The sequence below is a fragment of the Desmodus rotundus genome, chromosome 8 (genome assembly GCF_022682495.2).
Source record: "Desmodus rotundus isolate HL8 chromosome 8, HLdesRot8A.1, whole genome shotgun sequence".
Classification (NCBI taxonomy): Eukaryota; Metazoa; Chordata; class Mammalia; order Chiroptera; family Phyllostomidae; genus Desmodus; species Desmodus rotundus.
In genome coordinates, this window is record NC_071394.1 from 49,434,773 (window position 1) to 49,461,698 (window position 26,926).

At 35.5% G+C, this 26,926-nt stretch overlaps 1 protein-coding gene across 1 annotated transcript in view; it reads left to right on the forward strand.

Annotated features, from left to right (window-relative positions):
- SNTG1 (syntrophin gamma 1) overlaps positions 1 to 26,926 on the forward strand; it is a 534,413-nt gene that overhangs the window by 299,994 nt on the left and 207,493 nt on the right. The window contains exon 11 of the mRNA XM_024578290.3: positions 18,051 to 18,180. Within this exon, the coding sequence (XP_024434058.1) occupies positions 18,051 to 18,180 (130 nt within the window). The remainder of the gene's footprint in view (positions 1 to 18,050; positions 18,181 to 26,926) is intronic.

The following is a 26,926-nucleotide window of genomic DNA, read 5'->3' on the forward strand; positions in this document are numbered from 1 at the left end:
CCAGCCCCTTCTTGCCTGTAAGGTGTCTTTTCAGAAATCAGCTGACAGTCTTATGGGAACTCCTTTGTAGGTAACTGTGTCTTTTTCTTTGCTGCTCCTAAGATTCTCTCCTTGTGTTTAATCTTGGGTAATGTAATTATGATATGCCTTGGTGTGTTCTTCCTTGGGTCCAGCTTCTTTGGGACTATCTGAGCTTTATGCACTTCCTGGAAGTCTATTTCCTTTGCCAGATTGGGGAACTTCTCCTTCATTATTTGTTCAAATAAGTTTTCAATTTCTTGCTCTTTCTCTTCTCCCTCTGGTACCCTTATAATTCAGATGTTGGAATGTTTAAAGATGTCCTGGAGGTTCCTAAGCCTTTCCTCATTTTTTTGAATTCTCGTTTCTTCATTCTTTTCTGGTTGGATGTTTCTTTCTTCCTTCTGGTCCACAGTGGTGATTTGAGTTCCTCTTTCCTTCGCCTCACTATTGGTTCCCTGTACATTTTCCTTTGTTTCACTTAGCACTTAGCATAGCATTCATTTTTTCATCTAATTTGTGACTAAATTCAACCAATTCTGTGAGCTTCCTGATTACCAGTGTTTTGAACTGTGCATCTGATAGGTTGGCTATCTCTTCGTTGCTTAGTTGTATTTTTTCTGGAGCTTTGATCAGTTCTTTCATTTGGGCCTTTTTTTTTTTTTTGTCTTGGTGCTTCTGTTACTTAAAGGGCAGAGCCTTAGGCATTCACTAGGGCCGGGTAATGTTCCTTGCTGCACTATGACACTGTACGTGGGGGAGGGGTCTGATAGGGAGCAATGTCCCTTGCTTTGCTCTTGCTCTTGCTCTGCCAGTTTTCAGTCACTCCCTCCACTACCCACAATAAAATTGGGCCCTTCTGCTGCTGCTTCCCCAGTGGGTGGGTTTCTGTATGTTCTAGGACCCTGTGGGTCTCTCCAATGAACTCTCCTGTGAGTCTGGGAGTTCCTCCCACTGCTGCCTCAACCCCCACAGGTGTTTTCAGTCAGTGGTTTGAGGCTTTATTTACCCACAGTGGAGCTCTGGGTTGCATGGTCTGTGGCCAGGTCTGCCAGCTGCTGCCTAGATGCCAGCTGCAGCTTTGCCCACCCTGCTCCACAATTCGCCACCTCGCTGTGTCCACGAGCCACTGCCTTGCCACAAGTCCTCTCTGCCTCTCCTACCGGTCTGGATGAATGTTTCTCCTTTATCTCCTTGGTTTTCGGACTTCCATACAGTTCAATTTTCTGTCAGTACTGGTTGTTTTTTTGTTTTTAAATTGTTGTTTTCCTTCTTTTGGTTGTGCGAGGAGGCACAGTATGTCTACCTATGACTCCATCATGGACGGAGGTCTCTTCTTTCTTTTTTTAATTGTTGTTTAGTTACAGATGTCCCACCATTTTCCCTGTCGCTCTCCCCTGCCTTTTCCATGTTAAGAAACTCTCTTAATATTTCTATTAATGCTAATTTTTAAAAATGTATACATTTATGGTGTTTTCTTTTTCTTCTTTCTTTTTTTCAGATTTTATTTATTTATTTTTAGAGAGAGGGGAAGGGAGAAAGAGAGGGAGAGAACCATCAATCTGTGGTTGCCTCTTACACACCCCATACAGAGGACCTGCAACCCAGTCATGTGTCTTAACTGGGAATCGAACCAGTGACCCTTTGTTTTGCAGGTTGGCACTCAATCCACTGAGCCACACCAGCCAGGGCTCTTTTTCTTTTTAAATATTTTATACAGATTCATGATGTAGAAGTGTTTACCTAAAACAATTTAGGAAAAAAAAAGATATTGTTTGGGTGAGTCCAGATGACTGTTCACATTTTTAGTTTTATGACAGCTTCACACATCAACAGCTTTTAGCAATTGAATTAATTACACACAATAAATATTACAGTAATAAACTGTTATAAACATAGCACTAGAGTGGATAGCACTGCAATTCAAATTCAAGAGCAAATTTATTGTTCACTGATTCACTCAATAAAAGTTGATTTAATGTCTGTAACTGGGAGCTGTTGTGTTTTATTCCTTCAGTAAAGATGCTCATAGGCAGTGGAAGCAGCAAAAATAAAAAAAAAAATAGAAGGATAAATAAATGTCCCGTGATGACAAATGTAGAAGATTATTTAGATTAGTTCAAAAACTAGGATATGGTCTGTTGGTTGGCCTTGCCAAGGTCCATAATTTTAACTTCAATGATGTAGTACTTCTCATTTAATTGCTACAAAATTTTGTTGCCATCCTATACTATTGCATAGATGAATTAAAACATCACAATATTTTATCAGTAATGAGACGGTTATGCACATTTTATGGTAATGGCCCCAGATTAATAAGTGTGTGCCTAATTTTAATTCTGAAGTTTTGTAACACTACAGAACATTGCAGTGTCAGGGAATTAGAATGGGAAGTAGAGGTTTATAAATGAACTTTGGCTGATCTTTTAATCTCTAAGCTTTATTTTCAATATATGTATAATACTATATAATATATACATAATATATATTTGAGTTTGGAAACAGTATTTATCTCTGCACTTTCAGTGCTTAACATGCTTTGTGGGTCAAAAGGGTTTGTGTATTATGAGTTATAATGAGGAAGAATTCTGTCTCTCAATTTACTTTTTGAGTAGCAGTATCATGAATTGCATATTTATTAAAAGCTATGAAAGTAGTTTTGAAATGAACTAATTTGTACTATTACCTTTAAGAACTTTTAAATGACAGCAGACTTTCTAGTGTCCTTCCAGGAGCACATAGCCTTTTTATTTTTTTTTAAATATATTTATTGATTATGCTATTACAGTTGTCCCATTCCCCCCTCAACGCCACTCCATCCTGCCCACCCCCTCCCTCCCACATTCCCCCCTATAGTTCATGTCCATGGGTCATACTTATAAGTTCTTTGGCTTCTACATTTCCTACACTATTCTTACCCTCCCCCTGTCTATTTTCCACCTATCATCTATGCTACTTATTCTCTGTACCTTCCCCCCTCCCCTATTGACAACCATCCATGTGATCTCCATCTCTAGGGTTCTGTTCCTGTTCTAGTTGTTTGCCTAGATTGCTCTTGTTTTTGTTTTAGGTGTGGTCGTTAATAACTGTGAGTTTGCTGTCATTTTTACTGTTCATATTTTTGATCTTTTTCTTAGGTAACTCCCTTTAACATTTCATATAATAAGGGCTTGGTGATGATGAACTTCTTTAACTTGACCTTATCTGAGAAGCACTTTATCTTCCCTTCCATTCTAAATGATAGCTTTGCTGGATACAGTAATCTTGGATGTAGGTCCTTGCATTTAATCTTGGGTAATGTAATTATGATGTGCCTTGGTGTGTTCCTCCTTGGGTCTAGCTTCTTTGGGACTCTCTGAGCTTCCTGGACTTCCTGGAAGTCTGTTTCCTTTGCCATATTAGGGAGGTTCTCCTTCATTATTTGTTCAAATAAGTTTTCAATTTTTTGTTCTTCCTCTTCTCCTGGCACCCCTATAATTCGGATGTTGGAACGTTTCAAGATGTCCCGGAGGTTTCTAAGCCTCTCCTCATTTTTCCGAATTCTTGTTTCTTCATTCTTTTTTGGTTGGATGTTCCTTTCTTCCTTCTGTTCCACACCATTGATTTGAGTCCCAGTTTCCTTCGCCTCACTATTGGTTCCCTGTACATTTTCCTTTGTTTCTCTTAGCATAGGCTTCATTTTTTCATCTACTTTTCAAACAGATTCAACCAATTCTGTGAGCATATTGATAACCAGTGCTTTGAACTGTGCATCCGATATGTTGGCTATCTCTTCCTCGCTTAGTTGTATTTTTTCTGGAGCTTTGAAGTGTTCTGTCATTTGGGCCATTTTTTAATTTTTCTTTCTTTGTCTTGGAGCTTCTGTTACTTTAAGGGGTGGAGCCTTAGGTGTTCCCGGGGCGGGGTAATGCTGGTTGCTGTGCTGTGACACTGTACGTGGGGGAGGGGCCCAGAGGGAGCAATGGCGCCCGCTTCACTCTCCTCCGGATTTCAGTCTTTCACTCCGCTACCCACAATCAAACTGAGCCCCTCTGGTGCTGGTTCCCAAGTGGGTGGGCTTGTGCACACTCTAGGCCCCTGTGGGTCTCTCCAACGACCTCTCCCGTGAGGCTGGGAGTCTCTCCTGCTGCTGCCCCAACCCCCACGGGCATTTTCAATCAAAAGTTTGAGGCTTTATTTCCCTGAGTTGTAGCCCTGGGTTGCGCAGTCTGCTTCACTCCCCATGGTTCATCCAGTTTATCTATGTTTGAATGTGGGGCTGTGGTGTGCTACCTGCACTCTGCCTGCCCCGCTCTCCGCCACTCCGAGTCCAGCCCTCTCGGTTTATCTGCGCGAATGTGTGGCTTGCAGGGTCTGCTAGTGCTCGGACTGCCTTCCCCGTTTGTCCCAAACTCCGCCAGTCTCAGTCCTGCCACAGCCACGAGAGTCCTCTCCACCCCAGTGCCCGTCTCCGCCCCTCCTACCGGTCTAGATGAATGTTTATTTTTTATTTCCTTGGTGTCGGACCCCCTTGCCATTCGATTCTCTGTCAGTTCTGGTTGTGCAAGGAGGCGCAGTGTGTCTACCTACGCCACCATCTTGGTTCTCCGCACATAGCCTTTTCCTCCTGAAGTGAGGACATTTGAGAAGGTGACATATTGGGCATTTTGGATGAAATTTAGTCCCTGAACAGAAAGTGAGGAGTGTAGTTGTGAGAGGTGTGCTTTCAATAATCAATGTATTTTATTAAATAAGTTTCTAATAATAAAGCCAAATATAAATCGGACTCATAGTAAACACTCAGTTCATGGTTGCTTGTTGAAGGATGGCAGTTTTAGGAATGTGTACTAGGGGATCTGAAAGGAAAACAGAAGCAGTGAGTATGAAAGAGAAAAGAAGTAAACTGAAGAACTAAGTATGATACTATAATATTGAACATGATATTGCAAACAGGGTTGTAAAGAGGATAAAATGGTTGATCATATCAATGATATAAAATATACCAAAAAGACTGAGAAACAATGATTAATTTGGTGGTGATTTGGGGTAGAATAATTTTTGGAGCTAATTGGGTTGAAAAAATAGTTTGTTATAAGAAGAGTATTGACAGTAAAGAAAGAAACAATGTCTAAGGATATTGTATTTATAATGTGATGAGGGGAGAAGAAGAGGGATATAAATTTCAAGGCATGTCATGGTCATGGTTACTGATTAAGGGGAAGGACTCAATACCAAAGATAGAGACAGCATTCCTATGTTTGTCAGACACTGCCCTTGCCATTCCATTGCCTATATTTACCTGTGATTCTACACATTTGGATCCAGAATGACTGAATTGATTGACTTTTTTTCATTTTCACAGCCTAACAGGTCCATACACACACATAAAACGTGTTCTATGTAAACTAAGAACATTCAATGATTTAAAAAATATTCAACGAAATAAAAATTAAGATCCTACTTGATGTAGCTACTCCATGAGCTATGTAAATGTCCCTTTGTCTAGCATCGTCTTCATATACACCCACCTTTTCACCTGTTCTTAACACATTTGCACTGTGGTGCTAAGGAAGAAATTTCCATAAACCCTTTAAAAATATAATTCCCTCTGTAAAAAGCTCAAACATCCTATGGACAGCTCTAGATCAGTTATCATAGGTTTTTCAAACTGGAAAAATTATGTTGTCTAAGATTTCCTACTGGTTTCATTTCTCAAGTTTGTAACATATTTATCCAAGGATATAAGATTATCAATTACATTTTAGAATTTTCTATAGCCAGAGAAGGATAGAATACCAGGGAACTTGAGTATCTCTGGAAATTTTTTTTAAAAAAATCAATAAGGAATAACCTTTAAAACAGCATATTCCAGTATATTTTAAGGCCATATGAAAGATTTTCTGATTGATAAAATGAGAGGATATGTATTTCAAAATCCCATAAATTATTATAAAAACAGAATAAAGACACACAATATAGTGTGTCTACTGGCTGGAAACTAGATGCTTAAGAGTTGAAAAGCAAAGCCATCCTCTCAGAATGATGTAAAGATGGAAGGATTCGGGAATATAGGAATGGCAGATAAACTATGGAAGATATGTCATCAGAAATAGGATTTTTCAGTCAGGAAGAGATAAGTAAAATGACTGAGAGGTGGGCACAAGAATTTGCAATGCTGACCACTGTGAGGGTAGAAAGATAGTAGTGTACTTATGAACTAAAATCCTGATTCCCAGAGACAAACTGAATTGGAACAGCTTTAAAACAAATTGTTCTTTCATCAGGGAATTCTGGCATATTAAGAAGAAAAGGCTATAAATTGAAGTTATTGAGGGCTAAGCATTAGTAAGGCAGGAACAGCTGGAGGTCAAAATGACAGGATAATCTAGGGTGGGGGAAAAACCTCCTAATTGGTATAAAGGAACAGAGAGCATAGTCTAGGGAGAAATCAGGTATATCCTGAATAGGTTTATGAACCAGACATTTGGAAAAGGAAAAAAAGAAAGATGAAAAGGAAAAATTTAATTAGGTAGATATGGGAAGAAAAAGGGTATAGTTGAGGAACAAAAATGTCAGAATTCAGGTCTGACAGGGGAACTGTCTGAAATGATGACTTGATCTCATATTAGCAAAAACAGGAGATTGTTAAAATAAAATGGGGATAATACTTTTGCATTTACAAGTTAAGACTCAGAGCACTAACAGTGTACCAGGACTACAAGCAATGGAAATTAACATGCATGGCACCTCATCATCCAACTTGCAGCCTAGTAAGAAAGAACTGTATTCAGCAGACACACAAACAGGTTACTAACCCTTTACTTGTAGAGAACAAGTACAAATACTAACTGGACTAGGAAATATGGGATTACTAAAATGGTAGAGATTCATTTCAAATACATGAGTTATAAAAAATAACATGGAACAGGTGGCACCTGAGTTATTTTTTTACATTTTTAATTGGATTTTGACAGGTAGAAATAATAAAACAAGCATTTTTAACAGATTGTAAAGATTTAAGAAGCCCAATCCATAAGTTTTAAATATAATGTAATAGAATATTCATCAGGATAGGCCAAATTCTGAGCCATAATACACACTGTAAAGATTTAAAATGAGAGAAACCATACAGTGTCTGATCTCAGAACACAATGGGACTAAAGTAGAAAGTAATAACAGAAAGATAACAAGAAAAGCCCAAGCCCTGGCTGGTGTGGCTCGGTGGATTAAGCACCAGACTGCAAAGCAAAGGTGTGCTGGTTTGACTCCCAGTCAAGGCACATGCCTTGGTTGTAGGCCAGGTCCTCAGTACAGGGTGTGTAAGAGGCAACCGCACACTGATGTTTCTCCCCCTCTTTGTCCCTTCCTTCCCCTCTCTCTAAAAATAAGTAAATAAAATATTTAAATAAAAAGCCAAAAATACATGGGTATTAAACAATACCCTTCTAAATGACACATGTCTGAAAGAAGAAATCTCAAGCAAAATTTAAAAATATTTTGAACTAAATGAAAATAAAAATACAACTTACCAAAAAAGTTTGGGGTGCAGTAAGAACATTGCTTGAAGGAAAATTTATAGAATTAATTGCATATATTAAGAAAAAAGAGACATAAAATCAATAACCTGAGTTTCTATCTTATCAAACTAGATAAAGGTAAATTAAACTAATATTAAAGAAAAGGACTAAGAATTAGAGCATAAATTAATGAAATTGAAAACAGGAAACCAATAGAAAAAAAATCAAGAAAATCAAAAGCTGTTTCTTGTAAAAAGCAATATAATTGACAAAGCCTCTAAACAGGCTAAGAAAAAGAGAGAATGAAAATGAATCTATAATATCAGAAAGAAATACAAGACATCATTACACATCTTATGGGCATTAAAAAGATAATAAAGGAATGTTATGAACAATACTTATATCCACATTTGATAGCTTAGACAAAATCAATGAATTCCTTCAAAGGCAAAATTTGCTTAAATTCACCCATGTAGAAATAGATGAGCTGAATTGGCCTATATATATTATAGAAACTGAATCAAAAATTAATAAGCATCCAAAACAGAAAGCCACATCCAGTGGGAATGCTGACAAAACTTTAAGAAAGAAATTATACCAATTCTCTATGATCTTTCACTGGACAGAAGAAGGAGTAATACTTTCTAACTCCTTCTTTGAAATCAATATTAAAATCATACCAATACCAGACAGATACATTATCAGGAAGAAGAACAACAATAAGAAATACAGACCAATATCTTTCATTAACATAGATGCAAAAATTCTCAACAAAATATTAGCCATTTGAATCCAACAATATATAAAAGAATTATATTCCACAACCATGATTTTTCTCAGCTATAAAGACCTAGTTCACATTTAAAAAATTGATATTAACCACCAAATCAACAGCAACAAAAAAGACAAATCACATGATTATAAAAATATATGCAGAAAAAAGCATTTCAAAAAATATAACATCCATTAATGATTAAAAAAGACTCAGTAAAGTAGGACTTTCTCAATTTGATAAAAAGTATCTATAAAAAACTACAGCTAACATTAAACTCAAGGTGAGAAACAAGAAAGTTTCCCACTAAAATTAGGAGTAAGGCAAGAGCATCCCCTCTCCCTACTCCTTTTTAACACCATACTGGAGGTCCTGGCTAATAAAAGGTAAACATGCTGGGTCCTGGCCCAGTATCTCAGTTGGTTAGAGTGTCATCCTGATATGTCAAGGTTGGGGCACATAAAAAATCAGTTAAAGAATGCATAAATAACTGAAATAACAAACGGATGTCTCTCAAATAAATAAATTATTTTTTAAAATGGTATACAGATTGGGAAAAGATATCAAACTGTCTTTGTTTGGAGATGACATTATCATATATGTAGAAAATATTTTAAAAATCAACAAAAGAAATATCCTAGAGCTAATAATAAATCATAACAAGTATGTAGGAAACAAGATCAATATACAAAAGCCAATGACTTTTCTTTATACAATTAATGTACAAGTAAAATTTGAATTTAAAAACACAATGCTATTTACATCAGCAACCAGGTAAATGAAATACTTAACTATAACTCTAACAAAATACATGCAAAATCTGTATGATTAAGTTTAAAAAACTTTGATGAACAAAATCAAATAACAGTTAAATGGAGTGATATTCAATGTTCATAGCTAGGAAGATTCAATATGTTCAAGATGCCAGTTCTTTCCAATATGTTCTAGAGATCCAATGCAGTCTCTCAAAATCCCAGCAAGTTGTTTTGTGATTTTGTGGATAGGCAAAAGACCCAGAACTGCCGTCACAATACTAAGAAGCAACAAGTTGGAGGGCTAATAGTACCTGACTTTAAGACTCACTATAAAGCTACAGTAATCAAGACATTGTGGGATTGAAAAATAATAAAGAAATAGATCAATGGAACAGAATGGATAGCCCAACCTAGATTCACTTAAATATAGTCAACTGATCTTTGACAAAGCAGCAAAAGCAATAAAATGGGGGGAAATCATTAGGTTTTTTTTTTTTTTTTAAATGGTTCTAGACCAACTGGATATCCACATGCAAAAAAAAAAAGAATCTAAATACAGATCTTTCACTTTTCACAAAATTTAACTCAAATTGTATCAAAGACATATTGTAAAACACAAAACTCTAAAACTCCTAGAAGATAGCATAGGAGATAACCTGTAAGACCTTAGGTAGGGTGATGATTTTTTAAATACAGCAACAAAGATATAATCTATGAAAGAGATCATTGATATGCTGGACTTCATTAAAATTAAATACTTTTGTTCAGCCAAAGACAATGTCAGAAAAAAGAGATGACAAACCATATCCTGGGAGGAAATATTTGCAGAAGAAATATCTGACAAAGTATACAAAATATACAAAATATACAAAGAACTCTTAAAACTGAACAATAAAAAAAAAATCTACCAAAGAAGGGCTAAAAACGTCTATAGACATCTCCTCAAAGAAGATATAGCGATGGCAAATAAACATATCATCAGGGAAATTCAAATTAAAACTAGTTTTCAGGAACATGTATAAGGGACATATGGACAAAACCAAGGGGGGTAAGATCAAGGATGGGAAGTGGGGATGGCTGGGTGGGGGAGTGGAGGAGGGAAATGGGGACACTGTACTTGGACAACAATAAAAAATGTGGGAAAAAAAGAAAAAGAAAGAACTATGAGATATCATGATGCCTCTGTTTGAATGGTAATAACCCCGAACACTGACATCAAATGCTGGTGAGGATGTGAAGCACCAGGGGCTCTCAGTTACAGCTGGTGGGAATGCATACGGTATAGTCACGTTGGAAGACATTCAGTGTATTCTTACAAAACTAAAAATACTCTTGCCATATGATAGAGCAATCATACTTCTTGGTATTTAACCAAAGGAATTGAAACTATATTCACACAAAAACTTGCACATAGATATTTATAGTACCTTTATTCACAATTGCCAAAACTTGAAAGACAGATATCTTTCAGTAAGTGAATGGATAAATAAAATATGGTACATCCAGGCAATGCTAAAAAGAGAATAACTACCAAGCCATGAAAATAACAGAAACCATAAATACCTGTTACTAAATGGAAAAAAAAAAAAAAACTAATCTGAAAAGACTGTATACTGTATGATTCCAACTATGTGACACGCTAGAAAAGGCAAAACTATGGAGACAATAAAAGATCAGTAATCGCCAGAGCTGGAAATGGTGGGGTGTTGGTATTTATAGCCAGGCAGAGCAGAGAGGACTTTTAGGCAGTGAAAATATTCTGTATAATATAATGATGGACATATGCTGTTGTACATTTGTCCAAACCCATAGACTGTAGAACACCAAGAGTGAACCCTAAGGTAAATTTTCGACTTTGGGTGATAATAACGTGTCAATGTAGGTTCATCAAATGTAACACATGTGCCCCTCTGGTGGCGGGTGTTGATAATGAGGGAGGCTTTGCATGTATGTATGAGGGCAAGAGGTATATAGGAAATCTCTGTACCTTCTTAATGTTGTTACAAACTAAAAAATGCTTTAAAATAGTTTTTACATATGTGAGGTATACAGGACAAATGTTGCCATCTTCATTTTACACACAAATAAATTGTTACCTGTAATAACCTTGTAGATAATAAATTAAGTGGGATAAAAGGACATTTTAGACAAAGGAAATACCAGGGTTGAGGGAGAGAGGTGCATTTGGGGGATGATGCGTTTCAGGGTTTTTAATCATAACACAGTTTGGTAAAGTTAACCTTGGGAAATAGAAAGCAAAGTTGTTTGAAAGAACCCATGTACCTCACCAAACAGTTTAGGTTTGAACCCTGAATAATAAAAGATAAAACGAGGGAGTGAATGAAGGGAGCACATGTAGAGCAGAAACAATTCTGAACTTGCTGTATGTGAATGGAACTCATTCAGAAATAGAGTATATGTTGAAGTCACTAACCGGAGTGCTGCTTTTTACATTTCTTTTCATTCAACAACTTCTCAAATAACCAAATCAAGTAAATGTCATGTTTTCAATACTTTTTGAGTAATTATCCTTTCCTATGTAGACAGAACCACTCTCCAGAAACAAATTCTTCTCATTGTTACACCTTTCTTACTTCATTATGTTTCCTGTCTTTTTAACCACCACAGAGATATCTTTCTAAACCGCAAATCTGATCCTTTTATTCCAACGCTTAAATATTTTCATTGGTTTTCCCTGGCTTTCAAAATTAGATAGAAATGTTGTAGCATGGCTTGTAAAGTTCTTAATGATGGAGCTTTGCTTCATCACCAATTTAGGACTTGGCTGCTTCCCATATGCATGTATATAAAGTCAAACAACCTGCATTTCTCTCAAAATGTCACGCTTTTCACACTGCTGATATTTGTTTTAGGATTAATTATCTCCTGTCAAAAAAATGTGTGCTTTCCCTTCCTTCTCTCATCTAAGCTGTACAACCAGTGAGGTCCAAAACTCTGGAGTAATTTTAACCCTACTGACTCCTTCACGTTCTATTAAAATAAAAAAAAAGTAATTAAATCACATCCTTTCTAATTCTTTAAAATCCTTTGAACTGATTGCTTCTTTTTCACTCTCACAAATACATGTTATTTCAGTTATAATGGTCTCTAACTTGTCTCACAGGACCAAACACTCCAGACAAATCTAACCATGATAGTAGCCCTCTCTGGTATGTTCAGCAGCAGTTCCTCATGGAGAACTTGAAGCTCCTTGAGTGACATAAAGGTGCTAACTCCAAACCTCACTGCTTTTCCATTGTGATATTCTGCACTTCTCAAGGAAGCGGTAGTACAGCCTCTCCAAACCTGTCAAACTTGTTCCTCTTGCTTGAAATGCTTTCTCATTTTGCTTCTATTCAACTCCTCATGATTTTTTTCTGTTTTAATGTCCTTCCTTCCTCCCTTCCTTCCTTCCTCCCTTCCTTCCTTCCTTCTTTCCTTCCTTCCTTCCTTCCTCCTTTCCTTCCTTTCCTCCCTTCCTCCTTTCCTTCCTTTCCTCTTTCTTCTTTCCTTTCTTCCTTCCTGCCTTCCTTTCTTCCTTTCTTCCTTCCTTCCTTTCTTTTTTTTCTTGTTTATTTGAGCCAAACTGATGATGATAGCTGGAAAGTCATCTCAACATCTCAATGGATTGAGAAATACTCTGGAGAATGGCAGTTTAGCACCTTATTTTATACAAGCAGTGAAAGAGCAATACCATGTGATCTTATCTATAAGTGGAATCTAATGAACAAAACAAATAAGCAAACAAAATAAAACCAGAGACATTGAAATAAAGAACAATCTGACAGTAACCACAGAGGAAGAGTGAGAGGGATAATAGGGGAAGGGCCATCAAGGAACATGTATGAAGGACACATGGACAAAGCCAAATGGGGTGGTTTCAAGGGTGGGGGGGTGCAGATGGCTGGGGCAGGGGGGCATGGTGAGGTGAAAATGGAGATGATTATACTTGAACAACAAGAAAGAAAGACAAAAAATTAATTGATTGATTTAAAAAAAAGAATCAAAGGACGAGTCATAAGGGGGTTAGGTGAAGTCCATTGGTGATAGGTTAGGGGAGGCAGGAGAAATCAAAGCAGGGAAAACTCTGGGATTGGATAAAAGGTAAAATGATGGACACTTTTACATAGGTGGTGAGTAAAGGATAGTTAACAATCAAAAATTACCATAACAATAGCAATGAGGGAATTTGTTGTCTCACCACACGCCCAAGGGGTTTGGGAAAAAGGGAACTTACCTTGACATTCCAAAAGTATTTTATCATAGATGCAAAAATACAATAGACAGGCTTAGTTAAGGTAAAGATTGACCTTTGTTAGAGAAAAATACTGGTGGAGAACAGGGCTATCTGCCATGTACTGCTTTTAGTTAATAAATTTTCATGTTAGACCATCCTTTGTGGTTACTTTAGGTCTGAGTTTGTAAGGCTGCCTTCAGGCTTCCCCTGAGCTTGTCAGGTTAATATGTGGCACCTCTTCTTCCACTTGTCCCCTTTTTGGTCATAAATTAATCCAAAGGATTCATTGACGACCAACCATTTGGTTGAATAACGGAGGTTCCACAGTGCTAGGAAGGCTCATTCCTAGGACCTCTCAGAGTCAGCATTTGTCTTGCTGAACAGGGCAGATGCTGGGAATGGGGCAAGACTGTAACTTTAGATACCATTTAAGGTTAAATCGCCATTATTCAAAAAGGCAGATGAATGGGAGGCTGTCAGATCCTATATGTCCTCATTCAAAAATATTCTGGACCATTTCTAATTTTTGAGCTACCATTATCCGAGTCTTTTGCTGCTTGTCTTAAATTTTGCTTTTTTTTCATCTAGTATAGCACTTACATAGGAGTAATAGTATTAAACTGATAACATTGATTAGGAATAGAAAATATCTAATACTACACAAAGAAGAATCTAAGAAGAACAAGCATCCCAGCCAACCAAAAAACCTTTTACATGAATCATCAGAGTTTTTTATTAAGCTAATGTTTTCCTTCTCCGTCCATTGTTATTCGTACCTTTGATATGTTTAGCCAGATGAATTAAGACTTTCTACTATATCAATATCTGGAACCTCTCATTTTTTTCCAGCCAGTTAGTTTCTACAGAAATGACTTCATGGAGAGGATTAAGTTCAATTCCCCAGTATATTGCATTTTCAGTATCAATATTATCATAGGTTTCTTTTTTAATCTTAAAGTTATTTTTCCTATAATTCAGTATTATACTATATTCCAGTAGTATTTAACATAAACTTGGTGTTATTACAATAAAAATAACTTAGCTCAATGGATAGAACATTCTCAACAGACTGTTAAAAACTCATGCACAAACCCAACAACAGGAACGTGCTTGTTCTTTAAGTTCCACATATCAGTGAACTCATACGCTATTTGTCCTCCTCTGAGTGACTTATTTCACTGAGCATAATAATCTCTAGGCCCACCCATGCTGTTGCAAATGGCAAGATTTCATCCTTTTTAAATGCAGAATAAAATTCTATTGCATGTACATATACCACAGCTATTTTTCCTACTCATCTACTGATGCACACTTGGGTAGTTTTTACACTTGACTATTGTAAATAATGTTGTAATGAAATCGGGGTGCATGTATTCTTTTGAATTAGTGTTTTACCCCCTCACAAATTTAAACATGTTCCTACATATGCCTTCATGTGGTATAAAATCAATAATGAATCAAAACAAGAATTATTAATTGTGTTAATCATAAATGCATATATATTTATGTATATGCAAAAGTTATATTAAATTTATTTATGGATTTTATAGTGGATAGTATGTTTTTCATATAAAGTAAGACTAAATTTGAATTTTAAATGAATAAATTTACTTTTGAAAAATTTAAAAACTCAGATACAGAAAACACTATGGTGATTACCGGAGGAGGAGGAGGATTGGGGAAGGTAAAAGAAGGGAAGGGGAGATAAATGGTGATGGAAGGAAACTTGACTTAGGGTGGTGAACACACAGTACAATATACAGCTGTTGTATTATAGAACTGTACACCTGAAACATATATAATTTCATTAACCAATGTCAGACCAATAATTTCAATTTAAAAAACCTGGATTTTTAGAAAAGATTTTATTTATTTATTTTTAGAGAAGGGGAAGGGAGGGAGAAAGAGAGACAGAGAAACATCAATGTGTGGTTGCCTCTCACATGCCCCCACTCAGGACCTGGCTTGCAACCCAGACATGTGCCCTGACTGGGAATTGAACCAGCAACCTTTTGGTTTGCAGGCCAGCACTCAATTCACTGAGCCACACCAGCCAGTGGAATGACCTGGGTTTTTGAAAAAATAAAAATAAGTAAAAAAAAATGAATAAACTTATTTTCAAATTCAACCACATTTGAGAATAATTTTTGTTGCCAGACCAATAACCAAGAATAATTAGAAAAATATAAAATATTTTGAATGAGATTATAAAATTAATCTGCACTCAAAACTTCAGATTATATAACTCTTTAATTTTGCAACTTTTGTTTCCAGCAAGTGTGTGTGTGTGTGTCTGTGGGTGTAGTGAGTATTACAATTTTGTCTGGGTAGCTTGGAGACTCGTATACATATTATTAAGGTTTAATGCCTCACAATAGTAAATAAATGGATAATGTATTCTATTCATATTAAAAAGTATGCAATCAAATTATATGAAATAAATATTTTTTGTTCTGTAACTACTGATAATCTCAACTCGAAGAATTACATTTTCTAAAAGCTACAAATAAAATCAAAGGCACCGAAGTTCTTCTTCATGCTTGGTGAAACAAACGGTGCATGTAGAGACATTCTCACTAAATGCTCTTAAATACTGCTATCATGACCACATATTAATGGATTATTCAGAAGAAAAGTATTCATAGAACTTCAGTGATATTTGAACATATGTGAATTGTACCAGTTACTAATAAATACTTGTTAAGTTGTAAAGTATATTATTCTCATTTTCCTTTAGGGAAAATTGAGGCCGAGTGAACTACTAATTCATCAATATTCTCATTTATTCAATAGTAAAGGCAAAACTATGTACCAGGTGGTAATCTTTATAGTGAGTCTGTTTTTTTAAGAGATTATATGTAAGCAAAGAAATCTTTCAAATGCTTCACTTTATTTATTTAATTAATTAATTAATTTATTTATTGCTTTTTTAAAAAAATCCTCACCCAAGGATATGTTTATTGATTTTAGAGGGAAAGAAAGGGAGAGAAAAAGAAAGAGAGAGAGAAACATTGATATAAGAGAGAAATATGGATTATCTGTCTCCTGTGAGGACCCCAAATGGGGACTGAACCTGTAACTAGGTATGTGCCCTGACTAGGAATCGAACATGCAATCTTTTGGTGTATGTAAAGGTGCTCCAACCAACTGAGCCATCTAACCAGGGCTTTACTTACTTCACTTGTACTTATGATTGGGTTTTTATCAAATCAACCTGAAAAGTATAAACAGAATATAAAAAGTAATAGATACTAATATACAAGCCTGGGTTCATAAAAGGTTCTTCAGAATTATTTTAGCTAGGACCTATCTTATATATATAATTACATAGATTGCAGATGTGACCTAGGTATGTTAACTGTAGTCAGCTAAGATAACCAGCTGCTATGATTTATTGAAAGCAGAAAGAACAAACATGCTCAAACATGCTTTCATTTATGGTACATGAAGCAATGACTGTGATTGTCAGGGAGTGGAAGGAAATGCATGTTGCTAAACTCAAATTTATTCACATTGTTCAAGGATGGTTGAGCTTCTGTCTAGACATTTTTTTAATCTTCCTGTTGTGTATCAAAATTAAAAGTAAGAAAATTATGTAAAGTTTTATTTTTCCATGCTATGCATATTTTTGTCACCAGTTCAACAAGAGATTACTTCAGAGACAACATCAGTTGCACATCTTAAAGGCCTTTCATGTAGTTTTAAGATAAAACAAAAAAAAATTGAATACATTTTTGTTATCACTTGAAAGTTCTTGGTAAAAGATATGAGGACAAGTTTCTCTAAAAATATTTATAATTTGGATGCAGGGTGTCTTCGAGGCAAAAGGCTTTTACCAAATGCCCAGTCCTAAGACAGAATTTAACTGCAATTGGTCCATTTTCTGAAGTGAACTGTGTTGTGCAATAGAGTAATTCCCAAGCATGAGACATTGGGTTACCTTCCATTTATTTTGAGATTTTTGTCTATTCCTGTTCTTTAAGCTGATATCTGAACACGCAAGACTTGATACAGAAAAAAAGCAAATATTAAAGCTGTACAGAGCTGCTTTAAATTCCATAGGACTCTGGTAAACAGTTTAGAAGGGCATCATTTTTCTCCAACAACAAAAAATCAACAAAAGATCATGGAGATATTTACACTGGTTATTACATTTTAAGGAAAGTTTAATTGCTATTTAAATGCACAACATTCACATAACTTAGAGAATGAAAATTTAGACCTGAAGAGGAGCCACAAGGGCCTCATTTTCCAAACCATCCATGAGAAGGTGAATATACTGAGATCGAAAGTGGTTTAACAATTGACAAAATGCAGCGGCTTTCGATAACAGGTGACTTTTCACATGATATTTAATATTTGTGTTGTCATATAACCTTTCAATTATAAATAAGAAGGTGCATTGAAAAAATGTGAAGAGATGATGGTAGCCAAAATAATGAACTTCTATGTATAATTTTATGGTAAATTGGGACAAAAATCCTAAAATATAATAGATGTACTTACATTTACATAATACATATTTCATAACTCAGTGTCTCTAAATTTATCTGAATCTCAAGATGTATTCTAGTAATTCAAAATTACATGTTGGCTTAGTTTATCTTCAGTCTCCCATTTTAAAATAGAGATACTAAGAGAAGTAAGCAAATTTGAATTTGAAGCTGTATTTATATTGTTTGAAATAAGAGCTTTACAGCCGATCTAATTTAAAGTTACAAATAGATAAATGAGATGATGTTTTGATCTGATTTGTTCTGACATATCTGCAGGCAGAATGCTTTTCAAGTCATTGCTGTGGATGGGGTTTCCAGTGGGATTATTCAGTGCCTCTCTGCTGAAGACTGCATTGACTGGCTACAAGCAATAGCTACTAATATTTCAAACCTCACAAAGCACAATGTAAGTAGTAATTCAAGTAATACCTGGCCATCAAGTTCTCATTTGGGTAATTTAAAATATATGTATATATATATGTGGATATGTATATGTGCATGGGTGTGTATATACATACACATATATGTATTTACACACAAATGTATATACAATGGGGGAACCTCCGCCAAATGGAGTTTATTTATAAAAGTGTGTATTTATTCTTACATCTTTAAACTTCAGTCACTTTCAAAGTACTCTCCATTTGATGCAGTATGCTAGTCAAGATGTATTTTCCCACTGCTCAAAACAGTGTTTGAATGCGTTGATTTTGATGTCTTCCTGTGCTTCTGCCATTTTTTGTTTCATCTCTTCCACATCATTAAAATGTTTTCCTTTGAGGACTTTTTTCATCCAGGGAAGAAAAAAGTCGCTTAGGGCAAGATTGGGTGAATAGAGAGGGAAGGGTCTGGGGGGTCTTACTATTTTGGTCAAAAACGGCTGAACACTCAGTGTGTTTTGGGCAGGTGTGCTCATAAATCACCCATCATGAAATGGGCCAACATTGAAGGAGTCTTCAGAAAAATTCACTGAAGCCAAACGCAGTGTCTCACAACAATGCCAGCTGGTACATTAACACAGATGGGTCCCTAGAATACTCATGTAGTGAGAAAAGCCTGTACTACAAGCCCCCCCATATAACTTTGCATCGATTATTTGGTGTTCATATAAGAAAATCCATCATATAAGATTAATTCCATATTAATTCCATAATATGGATTAATTCCATATAATCTTTCTGGAATATTTCCCAAAAGAAAATCACTTTATCCCGAGCAGCCCAATTCATCATTTCAAGAATATTTTTACACATAGATTTGCCTTCCAAATCCTGCTAAATATCTACATTGATTAAATGAGTGAATATATATATATATATATATAATGAATATATGCTACATATATATATATGGTATGTAGGGGTGTGTGTGTAAACATTCTGGCTTAAAATAATACTAAATTTTAAGAATATTGCTGATTTTTCTTTAGTGATTTTAGAATTATAGGTAGAAAATTTTAAAGCAGTCAGAGGAAAGGTAAGCAGAATTAACATGGAGACCAAAGGTCTTGCCTGAGCTGGTAGAGGAACAGACTCTCAGGTGTCCCTGTGGGAACTGGTAACTCACATATTATAGACATATCTATATTATTAGGAATGGTTTCTCTGCTTTTTCTATGTCTTTCTACTCCAAAACCCTATTGATTAAAAACTTAGTCAATTCTTTCTTCCCCGTACTTTTTGGGGAAGTAGAGTTTAACAAGATATATGAAACTATAAACCTCACTTCACTGAGTATTGATACACAGCATTTCAATGATTTTATCTTAATTATATTTTTAAAAGTATATTAGATATTATCCATATCTTAATACTCTTCTCTTTCCAAAACTCTTCTATGCCATGTTGGAAAGTTTAAGAAGCCCTAAGGAAAACTAGGAAGTCAAGCAAAATATGTGACTTTTTTTTTCCATTTTAATATTTTATTCACTCAAAAAGAAACCCCATACTCTTTAGCAGTTACTCCCCATTCCCCCTACCTTCCAGCCCCTGGCAGACAGTAATCTTTCTGTCTCTAGATCTGCTTATTCACACATTTCATATACATGGGATTATACACTATATGTTTTTTGTGATTGGCTTCTCTCACTTAATGTTTCCAAGACTCACCCGTGTTGTGTAACTTTTTTAACCAAGTCATGAACATACAGAACTCTTCATATAAATGACTTTCTAGACCCAAATATCTTTGCACAGATTTTGCTTTGAAATCTAAAAAAGATTGTGGCAAATATTTCTTATAAGTAGGAAGACTGTCTGCTAATACAGACAAAAATGTTGTCATAAATGGCCATGCATATATCCTCTGAGTGAAAGTTTAAGGTATTATCTGGGAAGGGAATTGATGGAACATGTACATGTTCAACATTCCCTGGTAATTTCAAATGTTTCCCAAGGTACATTGTACATTTACTCCCTTTGGGTGACAGGTCTTTTACCACAGATCACCTCAACTTGATATTATCCTGACTTTTACATTTTTAGTTACTTGGTATGTTCAAACTATGTCTCAAAATAAAGGCAGGCAATTTTTTTTTTTCATGATGCCTGAATAGGTACATCTACACAAAGACTAACCTGAGACATCACTCAACAAAGAGGCCTGGCTTGGACATGCCTGTCTTGGGCATGCCTATCTTAGGCAAAAATGACCCTGTAACACTCAATCTGTGTTAATCTGATGTTTTCATCATGTTGGAACTGCAGATGATAGCAAGGGGTATCAGATTAACCAAAAGAAAAAGAAGGAGAAGGAAGGAGGGAGGAAGAAGGAAGAAGGCAAAAAGAAGCAGTATTTTTCTGAGGATCATGCCTCTCCTTCTCAACCCTAACTTCCTTAAAGGGGTTATTCTAGGGTTAAAGAAGAGAGATACACACTTTATAAGAATACCAACTCTCTATTTCATTACATGCAATAATTAATGCCAAAGTGAGCTAAGATCTTGTATTTATATTTTAAAAAAATTGAAGAGAAAACAACGTTAAAGTTTATATCCTGATATTTTCTGTTTACCTAGATCCAAATTTACATTTACCTCCAAAACTAGGAGTACTCTGATAAAAACTGTGTTTCATTGTAATGTATGTTCAGTTAAAATGCTATAACCCAGGAAACAAGGACATGAATAGTCAACACTTTATTTTAAGCAAAAAGTGAAGATATCCTCTGTAAGCTCAAAGATGGAAAGCCAAATTTTAGTGCTGGTTTTTCACTCCTGGGGTAAGTGCTCAGCATGAAACTTAAAAATCTGAGCACTTTGTGTAGCCATTTTAGTATTTAAGATGGAAAAAAAGAAGCAATATTTTCAGCATATTATGCTTTATTATTTGAAGAAAGGTAAAAATGCTAGGTGAGTGCTTTAGGAACCCATTTGTATCAGTGTACCAGCTGTTGTTGTGAGAGTCTGTGTTAGTCTTCAGTGAATTTTTCTGAAGAATCTTTCAATGCATTTCCCATTTTATGATGTGCGATTTACGAGTCCACCTGCCCACACCACACTGCTCGTCCAGCAGTTTTTGACCAATAACGGCATGGCCCCTATTCCCCACTCTCCTTATTCACCCAATCTCGCCCCAGGGAATTTATTATGTTTCCCTGGATTTAAAAAGTCCTCCAATGGAAACATTTTGCTAATGTGAAAGAAGCGAAACAAAAAATGGCAGAAGCACTAAAAGGCATCAAAATCAATGAGTTAAAAAAATTTTTTGACCAGTGAAAAAAAATCTTGATTGGCATATAACATCAAATGGAGAAATTTCAAAGGTGACTGAAGTTTAAGCATGTAAGAATCAATATGCAATTCTTTAAAAATAAATTCTGAGGGTTTTTTGGTCCCATCTAATAAATATTTGACATTTATGTTAAATTTTAAAGACAGATGAATACTAAACACAAAAATTTATTTTGATTCAGATATGGTTTATATAAATACATCTATGGGTTGGCTATATTAAGAAAAAGTTATTTTATAAATATATATATATTGTGTATGTGTGTGTATATATATATTCATGTATATATATACAGCTACATGAATGTTCAAACATAATTATGCATAGTAATAATATGTGAAAGTTAGACTGATTTCAGTGGAGGTAATGACCACATTCATAATATAGCTGATATGCTTAATTAGTATGAAGAAAGAATATAGACACATGAAAGTAGTTAGAAAAGTTGTGTTTAGTTAGTCAGATCTTCATTCTAGTTTTCTTAACATTTATTTGTTTGGTCTCAGAGAATACTAGAAATAATACCTTACAGAGGGTATAAAACTAACTTTGTCTATATTTTGCAAATATTCTGAAGGAATGTGGATTTATATAAGTCTGACTGAATAGTTTACCTGTTATTAATAGGTACAAAAGGAAAATATTGAGATAAATATCTAAGGATATTTCAATCTGGAGATTAGCATGAATAAGAATCAATTTGAAAAAATGATCAACTAATACTAATTATAAAATAAGTTGAAAATAAAATTAATGTATTGGAATGATGTACATGAAATATAATTACATATGTATAAGTATTAGAATGAAAAATGGAATATTAAAATAACAATTTTATAGAATTGTTTTAAGTAATGAATTATATTTTAGTGTAAGCACCAATTGAAGAATGGATTGAGGAGAAAGTTAAAAGAGTTCAAAAATAAATTAAAAGTGAAAAACAAACAATATACAAACTGGTGCTAGAATCACTGGAGCAATACACTACCCATTTTTCATTCTCTTTGCTCACTAATTTCAGAAGTAATAATTCTTTGAAATAGGGAGATTTTCATACCTGTTTTGTGTGAAAGTTGTATGTAATTATAGTTGTTTTTTTAATTTCTTTTTCTAGATAAGTAGATGATTAAAATATTCAGACAAACATATTTTAATTTTATCATACCATTACTCAAGTGGCTTCAGAATATCTACAATGTACTTAGTAAATGGTTACAGTAGAAAAGGATGCTTTAAGGACCTGTCGGAAAGCTGTGCTTACACAGAAGCCCATTCATTCTTCTTAAATTATATTCTTACACATTGGAAAGGGAGGACTGGCAGGGGCCCTGGTTTAGTGGGGTGGGTTTCAGGGAAGGCATAAACCAACTCCCACTGGGCATTTGCTATTATCCCGGGTATAGTGGACTTGAAAATATTCACAAAGGCCAAATTTATGAATTGTAAAAAACAGTACGGTTCATGATTCTAAAAAATAGTACTTGCTTCAAGTTCATATCTTTTATATCCCTCATTATTTACCAGTTATATAATCAATTATATGTAGAAAGTTATTAATATTTATTTCCATCATTGAATTATATTAAATAACTGCAGATGTTAAAATATGCTGATGTAATGATATGAAATTCTTGGGAACCTTTGGATGGATAAATATATTTTCATGTAGAGAGAATATGGTCAGTAGGCAGATTTTGGTAGGCTGAAAGGGTTTTCACTTCCTGCTATTCACATACTTAGGCCATATTTTCTCCATGTGTGGGCTGAATAATGAGCTCAGAAGCAGCTGCATTCCTCTCAAAATTTCCAGTGAGACTACAGTTTCAACTGAGTCTTGATTACCGACTTGTGGGAAACCCAGGAAGAGTTGATGCCTAAGCCACACCTAGATTCTTGACCAATGCAAATATTAGATAGGAAATGTTTTTGTGTGTGTGCTGGTTTTCACAATGTACATTATTATTTTTAAAAAATTTACTGTTGTTCAGTTACAGTTTTCTTCCCTTTTTCTCCATTGCTCTCCCCTGCCTCATCCACCCTCACTCTTATAGTCAGTCCCCCCATTGTCCATGCCCATGAGTCCTCTATTCATGTTCCCTTGCTTGCCCCTTCCCCTTCTTTCCCCCATTATTCCCCTCCCCCCTGTCCTCTGTCACTGCCAGTTTGTTCTTATTTCCAAGTTTCTGGTTCTATTTTGCTCATTTGTTTGTTTCATTGATTAGGTTTCACTTATAGGTAAGATCATATGGTATTTTTCTTTCATTGACTGGCTTACTTCACTTAGCATAATGCTCTCCAGTTCCATCCATGCTGTCACAAAAGGCAGGAATTCCTTCTTTCTTTCTCCTGCATAGTATTCCATTGTGTAAATAAACCACAGTTTTTCATCCACTCATTTACTAATTGGCCGTTAAGCTGTTTCCAGTACTTGGCTTTTGTAAATAATGCTGCTATGAACATTGGGGTGCATAGGTTCTTTTGAATTGGTGATTCAGTATTCTTAGGGTATATTTACAGCAGTCAGATATTCCATGCAGCAATATTTTCACTGATATGTCCCCTAGGACAAGGGGATATAAAGGAAAGAAGAAACAAATGAGACTACATCAAACTAAAAGGTTTCTGCATATCTAAGGAAAACATCAACAAAATGGAAAGGGAACCGACTGTATGGGAAAACATATTTGCCAATGATACCTTGGACAAGGGCTCGATCTCCAAAATGTATAAAGAACTTACAAGACTCCACCCCAGAAAGACAAACAACCCAATTAAAAAATGGGCAAAGGACTTGAACAGACACTTCTCCAAGGAAGACATACAGAGGGCCCAGAGATATAGGAAAAGATTCTCAGCATCACTAACCATCAGAGAGATGGCAATTAAAACCACAATGAGACACCATTTCACACCAGTCAGAATGGCCATCATTAATAAATCAATAAACAAGTGCTGGTGAGGTTGTGAAGAAAAGGGAACCCTAGTATACTGTTGGTCAGAATGCAGACTGATGCAACCCCTGTGGAAAACAGTATGGATTTTCCTCAGAAAACTAAAGATGGAACTGCCTTTCAATCCAGATATAGGAAATGTTTTGTTCTCTTTAAGTGTTGGAATTACAGCAATGAGGAGCTATATTTGTTATCTAGACCTGCCGTAACAAGTGACAACAAACTTGGTCACTTAAAACAACATGAATTTATGCTTCCCTTGTTTCAAAGCCAAAAGTCCAAAGTCAAGGTACCAACATGGCTGTATTCCCACAGGAGTTTCTAGGGGAGAATCCTTTCTTTCCTCTTCCAGCTTCTGGTGGTTGTCAGCATTTTTCAGCCCATGTGGTTCATGGTCAGATTCCTCAGTTCTCTGCTTCCGCAGTCACTTCACCTCTTCTTTGTGTCTATTCCCCTTTATGTGTCTTTTATAAGGACACTGGTGATTGAATATATGTCCCTCTCAAGGACATATCCAGGTTGATCTCACTCCAAGATCCTTAATTACACCTGAAAATATATTTTTTTTCTTAGTAAGAAAACATTTGCAATTTCCAGGGATTTCATGTAGATATTTCTTGGGGAGGCAGAAGTCATGTTTTTCGCCTACCACAAAAACTCCTGCATCATATAAACAACATGCTTAAATTCAGTCATTGAGTTCTGTCTTATCTTCCTTGACAGTGTCTTTAATATCAGTTGATTTTTTAAAGTCTTTATTCTGCACTGTCTGGGAGTTAACCCAGAAGTTTCTTCAGTTCACACATGGAATCGGGTATCTTTTTCTCCCACCAGATCATCTGTGGGATATCCCTGATGCTCCCTGGTTCTCAAGGAGTCCTTGTCTTGATTTTTCCAGAAACGTAGAGCTTCACTGAGTTTAGCTTCTTGAGGGGCTGTACATGTCCTCTTGATAGGTAAATATCAAGTGAATTGGACTTTATGGGAAATATATTACTAAAGTTAGAGGTGGTTACTTCATAATTATAAAAAGTTTAATTCATTAAATAGAGAAAACGTATACTACCGAGATCACATGAAACTAAAAATTATCTACTATAGGGGATTGAAAAGCAGGCTGAAGAGAAGAAAAGTAGATGTTCTACCCCAGAGCTAGAACCACACAAAAATTAAGGCATATTTATGAGGCAGAGAAAAGAAATATAATGGATTATGTAATCACAACAGGAAAAGAACTGATATATGCTACCTCTTCATTGTAGCCTATACAGTGTCATTATCACAATCTTCCATCCTACATAAGAGTATCACTTCCATTGAATGAATTACTTGTTCAGGACAGGATGTCTTGAATGCCTCCACAGTCTAAGCCAGGGTGAGGAGCTCATTTTAATTACCTATCATCTAAAACCTAACAGTATCTCACTGAGATTTCTTAGTGCAAAATTAGTTCTAATAAGGTTTTCACAATCTAATATTCATCCCACATATACCCTTTAAATGCTACCTGCTCCACCAAAAAAAATAGATAACCATACATCCATTTAAAAATGCTTAAGAGTTTTTAATTTACAAATTACAAAAAATAACAGAAAAAAATTGAAAACGTTAGCCATTAACAACAGAAAATTGAAAATTAAATTTGCTTTTGTTAATAAATTTTACTCTGAACATTTTTGGGGGCAGAATAATGACCCCTTCTCCAAATGTCTGTCTTTTTTTTAAATTTTTATTTATTTATTTTTAGAGAGAAGTGAAGGGAGGGAGAAAGAGAGGGACAGAAACATCCATGTGTGGTTGCCTCTCATGTGGCACCCACTGGAGACCTGGCCTGTAAACCAGGCATGTGCCCTAACTGGGAATTGAACCTGTGACCCTTTGGTTCGCAAGCCCGTGCTCAATCCACTGAGCTTTACAAGCCAGGGGGCCAAATGTCTATGTATTAATCTCTAGAACCTATGAATATGTTATGCCACATGGCAAAAAAAATAAGATTGTAGATGGAGTTAACTTCACTAATCAACTGACATTAAAACAGGAAGATTGGCCTTGACTATCCAGGAGAGTCCAATATCATCAGTGGTGTCTTTACAAGTGGAAAAAGAAGGGAAAGGGAGAGAACCAGTGGAGATGGCCACATTAGAAGGAGGGAGTCTGACATTACTGGCATAAAGATGGGGGAAGGTCCAATGATCCAAATAGAGCAGGAGGCCAGTAGAAGCTGCTAAAGACAAGGTTATGTTGCTCCTCCAAATCCTCCTGAAAGGAATAGATCCCTGCCAGGATCTTGATTTTACCCTATTTAGGACTTCTGACATACAGATTATAAGATAATTGAGTAGGTCCTTTGTTAGCTACTCCATGTAGAGTAATTTGTTATTACAATAACAGAAAACCTAATACAACATCTACTTACCTTCAAGTAAGGTTATTGCATCTATTTACCTTAATCTAAAATCACAGCTTAATG